At 36.8% G+C, this 8,301-nt stretch overlaps 1 protein-coding gene across 3 annotated transcripts; it reads left to right on the forward strand.

Annotated features, from left to right (window-relative positions):
- The first annotated feature begins 1,643 nt into the window (after positions 1-1,643).
- Positions 1,644-8,005, forward strand: LOC112527423 (26S proteasome non-ATPase regulatory subunit 11 homolog). 3 transcript variants are annotated; one of them, XM_025138084.1, is made up of 4 exons: positions 1,644-1,920; positions 3,854-4,864; positions 5,422-5,695; positions 5,779-5,989. In XM_025138084.1, the coding sequence occupies exons 2-3, from the start codon at positions 3,861-3,863 to the stop codon at positions 5,681-5,683; spliced, it is 1,266 nt and encodes a 421-aa protein (XP_024993852.1). In that variant the 5' UTR covers positions 1,644-1,920; positions 3,854-3,860; the 3' UTR covers positions 5,684-5,695; positions 5,779-5,989. The 3 variants fall into 3 exon arrangements, with proteins under 3 accessions (XP_024993852.1, XP_024993851.1, XP_024993850.1); XM_025138083.1 differs by lacking the exon at positions 5,779-5,989 and adding an exon at positions 7,631-8,005 and having other exon boundaries at positions 1,645-1,920; XM_025138082.1 differs by having other exon boundaries at positions 1,646-1,920; positions 5,422-5,836.
- The last annotated feature ends 296 nt before the right edge of the window (positions 8,006-8,301 follow it).

Here is an 8,301-nt window from a genome sequence, read left to right on the forward strand (position 1 = left end):
AACCTGTTATGCATGTACTCAAGTAATGAAATTCCGAGCTTGGAGTAGTGTAATTAAACAGGTTTATAGGGCTGGAAGTGATTTTAATTCAATCAAATATTTCTGATGCAGAATGCTTATTACAACAAGGAGGTGTAAGTTGTTGGTTGGAGTGTTATGATTGTTTCTATTGTTTCTATAGTTTATCATATCTATCAATGCATTTTTGTGCTGAAACAACAATTATGATCAATTTGCTTAAATAAACATAGACCCCTCTGGTATGTTTACCTGAAAGCTTCTGCTTTGCCTCTTTCTCTATTGCCATCAGTTTCCAAATTACTTTGTGTTCATCCTTTGCTTGTTTGAATTTGGTTTAATATATAGAGAGGCCCCCACAGTTTGACAAAAGTATTAAAGAAGTCACCCGACTATAAAAATGTCGATGGAGGTTATCCAACTTTCAACTCGTGTCATTTATACCAAATTCCAGAATTCAGCGTGAAATGACTATTATACCCTTGGGTTCAATTTAAAAATTGAAAAATCTTACATGAAAAAGAACAAAAATTTCAGCAACTCTTTTGGAAACTGAAAAACGTGATTAAAATTTGACTTCGGTTTTGAAATTATACATGCAACAAAGACCACCATTACCCTCCCCTCCCCTTCCCTGTGCAGGCCCACCACCTATATGGTAACGATGTACCCCCCCCCCCCCCCCCCCCCTTTCCATGACATGCTATGGTGTAACCCTTCCCCGTGCGACCTTTTTTTCCATGCTTTCTATCAAATATCTTTTAACTTTGACTGCTGAAGTTCATGCCTTTGTGATTTGATCAGCAAACACTTTTAAGGTAGGGGTATTTTTTGTGATCTTTGTATAAATGGCACAAGTTTAAAGTTGTGTGACCTTCTTAGACATTTTTAGATGTGGGTAGCTTTTTGAGACTTTTGTCAAACTTCGATAGCCTCCTTGCATCTTTGATTTTTATGTTTACCTTCTCCAGGAGATAGGAGGGAACTTCCATATATTTGATGATGGCATATTTATTCAATGCAACGACACATGACAACTGATGTTCGTTTGATGGCTTTCAAATTTTTTTGGCTTGGTTGTCCAGCACGACCTGTTTCCTTCTCCATGTGCGAGGCCTTTTGATTAGGTGTATGCTTCGAATTTGATTCGGGAGGTTCACGCTTTTGGCTTGCTTTGATGTGTGTGATAACATGTGGTACCCCCAGATCACTCTCCAGAAAAGCCTTTTAAAAGGAAGGGGAGGTTCTAACATATGTACTGGAGAAATGGACTAAGTCTAGCCGATGTGGGACTCCAATAGTGTGGATATATTATTTGGAGATGCCAACTGAATGTATGAGTGGGATGTTTATGAGTTGTTCTCATATCCACGGAAGGGAACGGAGAATGTCTAACACAATCTGATTTTTGATCAGGGGAATTGAAAGCTAAGCCGTTGTAAATCTAAAGATTCGAATAGTGAAAGAAGAGATGCACAAAAAAAGTCTGAAACGTCCGAACAAAAAACCCCAATCCTAGTAAGATTCCCAAAATACCCCTGACTTAACAATTTTTTTTAACAGTTTTGAGGTCTAGCAAAAATGAAACCCGGAGGATCCTAGCAATGAATTTTAGGGCTAGGGACCTTTTCCGTAATTGAGATGAAGCCACAGGGACGAAATCTGTAATCAACTCAATGTTTTTTATTTGAATGCTTTTGTGGCTAATTTAGAATTATTGGGAAATTGAGTGGTTAAACTATAAAAGAGATCTTCTTTTTGGGTGGGAGCGAAGGGGTGTTACTTCCTTCTCTCCCAAGGCATCTCTATTTTTCGCTATTCATTGTTCTTTACACTACACAATTAAACTCTGCGGCAACAGTTTTCTTCTCCGATCCCGATAACTAACTTCGTCCCTCTAAGGTATCTTTTCGATTTAAGTTTTTGTGGCCTTTTCATAATCGGAATATATGCTTTCATTCTATGGGTTTTAGTGTGGTCGATTTAATCTTGTCATGTAGTTTGGTCGGACTACGATTTAGGGTTCCCATTATGCGTAGTTGGTTCATGTTTTATCTATGTATCTCCACCTCATTCTAAGCTCGGTTGCCCCTTTTTCCATGAATTTGTGGAGGCATTAATTTTAGGGCTTTTAGCATTTTCCTTGGATTTGATCTGTTCTTGATTGTTGACTTAATTTTGTGTCGGTTCATGATTATTAAAAAATTAATTTTGGAAGTACCGTGTTTATCCGTTATTTATTATTCTTTATCTGGAACTAGGATTTAGAGATTTTAGGCACTGTTATTATTGGTCATGCTGCAACTGTTTGTTTCTTATATTGGGATTGTGCTTTTTATGTGCTGCTACTTTATATGTTATATTGATCCTGTTCAAAGACAATTTAGAGGTGTATCATTTCTATAATATGATTCTGAACTTTGTATTGTTCAAGTAGCACACCCATGCCACCTCGTTTTAAGGTGGAGTGCAGGTTGTTTTGTTATGTTAGTTTTTAGGGTGTATATGTTTTCCCTGAATTTTGATCTATCCTTCATGCTTTGCTTGCCAAACTTACTTTTATATGTGAATGTCTGTAGTTACTTAGCAACATAATGCTTGAGTTATCGCTATAGCTGTTAATATCTTAACTTATAGTTGTCTAGTTGGCTGGTTAAATGGTTGGGAGTATCTCATGATAACCTTGAGGTTATATGTTTGAAATCTACCTTTGGTAGTCCCAGTGAATCAACAGGGTTGTTTCAATAGGTCATTGGGACTGATTTCCCAAGTTTTCATATAAACTGATTTTTCTGACTGCTCTTTGTAACTTAAACTAGGATTTAGGTTTTTATGCAGGAATATTTCGTAACAATTTCTTGCGTTTGTTGCATTGTGTCATTCTACCTTGTATTTAGCTCCCTGATTTTTAATTTTTGGGTTTTTCTAAAAACTCGTTTCGCCTTCTATTTTAAGTTGAAATTTGCTTATTTCTATATATTGGAACTTGTCTTGACTTATGTTTTAAGTTGAATTGCCTATTTTTATAACTTTGACTGGAATTGTGAAGTTAGGGTCACTTAGACAATTAAATATTTATATGCGATCCGGAATTTCATGAGACATATGCTCTTTGATTTAAACCTCCTTGTATAGACTGTGCAGCTCAATCCCTGGGAAATTCTTACCCTTTATCATTAATTCCCATTGAAGATTGTTGTTGTGTGCATTTCTCCGTCCCAAATTAAGTGTCCACATTTCTATTTTAGTTTGTCTCAAAATAAGTGCTCACTTTCAAAATTAAGTGTGTATTTTCTTATTCTACCCTTAATTATGTGATGTAGAAAATCTCTCTATTATTAAGGGTAAAATGTCATCTACTTACTTAAAAAGTGTAATAATTTTACACACTTCTAAAATTGTGTCTCATTTTCATTGTGGACATTTGTTTTGGGACGGAGGGAGAACAACGAAACTGAAATTTGACAATATTATATCGTTCTGTGTTATGGGATTGGGTGTTTAACTCCCTGCAGTTGTTTAGTATTTCAACGACATAGAATATTTGAGTAACTGCTAGGTGTTGGTATCTGTACCTTGTTGGTCTTTATGGTTCTTATTATGCACCTATTCTATGCTCTTTTGGATCTTTCGTACAGATTTCTCTACATTATCACTAATGGTGCAACATATATTATTTATTCTATGTTGCACTAGCTGATGTTGTTCATGCTAATTTGATGTTCAAGTCTTTAAGACAAACTTCATCCTGAATCATGTTATCTCTATGATTGAAGTCTTTCTAAATCCTCTATGTCTATGGTAGCCGTTCATTCATTAACTTTAATGCATTCAGCTTCGAGATGTCATCATCATATCTTCCAGCCACAACCGAGTCACTTGACATGGCTTCAGAAGCCAAAAACCGATCAGAGGCTATCACCATTCTTTATCAGATCTTAGATAACCCAGCTGCTTTTTCTGAAGCGCTACGGGTCAAGGAGCAGGCAATTGCTAAATTGTCTGATCTTCTCAGGGAAGAAGGTAGAGGAGAGGATCTCCGTGGTCTTTTGACCATGTTGAGGTCCTTCTTTTCACTGATTCCAAAGGCCAAAACTGCAAAAATAGTAAGGGGTATCATTGACTCTGTTGCAAAGATACCAAACACCACTGATCTTCAGATATCACTTTGCAAAGAAATGGTGGAGTGGGCCCGTTCTGAGAAGCGTACATTCTTGAGGCAGCGTGTCGAGGCCAGGCTTGCTGCTTTGTTGATGGACAGCAAGGAGTACTCGGAAGCTCTCACCCTTCTTTCTGGATTGGTAAAAGAGGTCAGAAGATTGGATGACAAACTGCTCCTTGTCGATATTGACTTGTTAGAAAGCAAATTGCACTTCTCGTTGCGAAATCTCCCCAAAGCAAAAGCTGCACTCACGGCTGCTAGAACAGCTGCAAACGCGATCTATGTTCCTCCAGCTCAACAAGGTACCATAGATTTACAGAGTGGAATTCTCCATGCCGAGGAGAAAGATTATAAAACTGCCTACAGTTACTTCTTTGAAGCATTTGAAGCATTCAATGCTCTTGATGATCCCAGAGYAGTTTACAGTCTCAAATATATGCTGCTATGCAAAATCATGGTGAACCAGGCTGATGATGTAGCTGGAATAATCTCTTCGAAAGCTTTGAAATTCTTAGGGCCAGAACTTGATGCAATGAAAGCTGTTGCCGATGCTTATTCGAAGAGGTCATTGAAGTTGTTTGAAATCGCCCTTCAGGATTTCAAGGCTCAGTTAGACGAAGACCCTATTGTCCATAGACACCTTTCCTCGCTTTATGACACGCTGTTGGAGCAAAACTTGTGCAGGTTATGATTCTTAATGTTATTAGGGTTGCCGACCTTTCAAACCATCATACTTAACTATCACAGCAAACATACCATTATTCTTGTGAAAAATAAAAGACAAACTTTAACTTTCTATGAATGAGCTATTTTGAAGAAAACAATGACAATGGTTGCTATTGGACTTATGCTGTGAGTACCACTTTTGCCTCTAAAGAATTTAATGGTTCAGTTTGCACACAAAATACACCCAAATTGCCTTTGTTTCTGCAAGATTATAGGCAGCATCAGTTTGTGTTTTACTCTAGCTTTTTCATTCTTTTTACATCTACATAGTTTGTCAAAACTGCTTGTTTTTGCAGACTATAAGGATCTCGTTGGTATTTTGGCGAAAATAATGATTCCTTTGCAACAAAAAACTAAATATAGTGGTTTGAAAAGTCAAATCGCTTATTGTTATTATGGTTCACGTTAGAATCAATAATTGTACCAATTGCTAATTTGAACTTTTATTTTGCTGTTTATGTTATTAATTTAATCATACAACATATTTACAGATTTTGGTGTAAAAACTTATGCAGATTGATTGAACCGTTTTCAAGGGTGGAGATCGCTCACATTGCTGGACTCATTGAGCTTCCAGTGGAGCATGTGGAGAAGAAACTGTCTCAGATGATATTGGACAAGAAGTTTGCTGGAACCCTGGATCAGGGCGTTGGGTGTCTCATCATCTTTGACAATCCAAAGGCAGATGCGATCTATCCTTCAACACTCGAGACCATTGAAAACATGGGCAAGGTTGTCGATAGCTTGTTCATGAGATCAGCCAAGATAATGGCGTGAGCGGATTCCCTGGTACGTGTATATTTTGTTTCTTCTTTGAGATGTTATTTAATTGCAATCTTAAGACTGAAAAAGGAAAATGAAATTTGAAGCAGATGAATTGATCCATGGGATTGTGTTGTTGATTCATCAACGAGTATGAATTTTACCATCTGTTTATTTTTTTTCTTTCATCCTTTTGGTTAATCCAAATTGCGTTCATCAACCTGGTCGATAAGTGGATTATGAGACTTTATGTCAGGGTTTCATTGGGGATATTTACCTAGCTGCTTTTGGTACATGCGATAGGACAAGACAGGACAAAACTCACTGTCCCACATTTGGTGTGACACCGGACAGGGACATCGTGGGACAAAAAAGCTTTTTCTTGTTCCATCAAAATAGGTGGGACAAAAATGAGATAGAAACTAAAGTATTACTAATTAACCCTCGTTTGATATACAACCTTAATATGATATATGTTTTAGTGGTCACAATTGCTAGTTGCGGCCACCGCCACCATCGGCCCTCCACCTCCTTTTACAGTGCAACAACCTCCTCCACTAACACCGTCGATTACCGACCGACATCATACATCACCACCACCACAACATCGGTCACAACTACCTCCTTCATCACTGTCAACTCCCACCACCACTACTATCTACCATCTTCATGTCCTCCACAACCACCGTCAGCCACCTCCACCTCAACCATAACCAACACCGCCACCATCGGCTACCATCACCACTACCTTCACAACATCGGCCACAACTACCTCCTCCACCACTGTCGACGGCCACCACCATCATCCACCACCAATCACCTATGCTTCTGCCTCCACAACCATTGTTGTTATAACAATATTCACCGTGCCTTCTCTTAATGATAAAGATCTTCCAAACCGAATAAAACATAATTTCTTCTTTGTACGAATTGAGTTCTTATAACTACCATCAATTATATCAAAATTTCTATTCAAAATTGATACCATTATGTGTGTGTGTATATATGTACGAAAAATGTGGAAAAATGTTTATATATTAAATTAAATTATTTACTTTATTTGTGTTAATAATAACTATTATATAATATATAAAATCATCATATAACATTTTGGGACAACTTGTCTAGTTCTACTGTCCAGTCCTAGTCATACCAAACATCAGACAGACACTTGTTTTGTCCTTTTCAGTCCTACCCTCTTGTCCAGTTTTGTCATGTCCTGTCTAGTCCAGTCCTACGCTCTTCCAGTTTTATCTTGTCCTGTCCAGTCCTACCATATTGTCCAGTTTTGTCCTATCCTGTCCAGTCCAATCCAATCATATCTGCGTACCAAACGCTATCTAAGTCTATTCGGGTTGTATATATAATGATCAAAGTATTTACGAAAATAATAATTGGTCCATAAGTACGAAATGCTTAGCAAGGGGTTTGTTTGTTAGTAGCTTAGTGAGACTTGCAGCATATTCAATCGTCATACATGACTGTACGGTAGTGGCTTAATGATACAGTGGCTTGTTCAATAAACTTCTAGGGGGGCAAGTTATTTCCAAACCTGGCCATTCCAATAAAAAAATACGCTCCTCTATGAAAAACCCTACCAAACAAAAACTTTTCAATCTATACAAACAGATTAATCCACATGAACATATTTTCCAACCAAACAGCCCCTAAGTGATATTTAAGGGTTCATGAGAACACCGTATACATACTTGATGAATGACTTGTCCAGTTATAATTGGACCTTAAAGCAGGTTTCAGATAATATAAATGATGGAACTTAGACTTGGATAACTTAGGATTTGGACTGATAAAAAAAGATATTCAGGTTCATTCGAGAGGTTACTTGTTGAAAATCCTAAGAAAGTTCTGACATGTTATAACAATAACAATGCACTAAGCAACAAGAGCAATGCAAGTTTTTATGATGATGTATTTATGAGATATGCATATGATATATGTTAGGTTATGAAATATGTATGCATGAAAGCTTTTGTTGAAGCGTGTGGAAATACTAAGGATGCGAAAGCTTGTTATTGGTGGGAAACCTGTTTCGATGTATGTAATTCAATCAGAATGATTTGTCATCATATAGTACAAATTTATATTGCGCATACAACAGAAACAAGAGCTCTTATTGATACGTATAATTTTAGAATGGTTTATGTATGAAATCTACTTTCATGATGCTACATGTATGCATTGTTGTTGAAAGTGTATGATTTTTGACATTTTAAACCAAAGTTGGAGAATTAATAAATATGTTTGTTGTTCAACATCATATATATATATTGGAACACGGTAAAATATGTTATTGTTTTATTGGGTGTTGTTTGGTAATGAATTGTGAGCTGTTTGGTTGGTTTTCTATTAAGTTCTGTATGAATAAAGTTGTCTGTGTGAGTTAATATATTTGTGTAGATTAAGAAGATTTTTGTTTGTGATGGTTTTTTCATAGATGGAAGGAACATGAACGTGTTTTTTAATTGGGAGGGACAAGTTTAGAAAAAACTTGGTTTTCTACATAATGCTTCCCCTAAAAGCTTACTGAATAAGCTACTTTCTATATTATTAAGTCACTACCAAAGCGGTCATGTATAGCTGACTGAATAAATTATGAGTCTCGTTAGTTCATT

Source organism: Cynara cardunculus, assembly GCF_001531365.2.
Source record: "Cynara cardunculus var. scolymus isolate 2C chromosome LG 15, CcrdV1, whole genome shotgun sequence".
Lineage (NCBI taxonomy): Eukaryota > Viridiplantae > Streptophyta > Magnoliopsida > Asterales > Asteraceae > Cynara > Cynara cardunculus.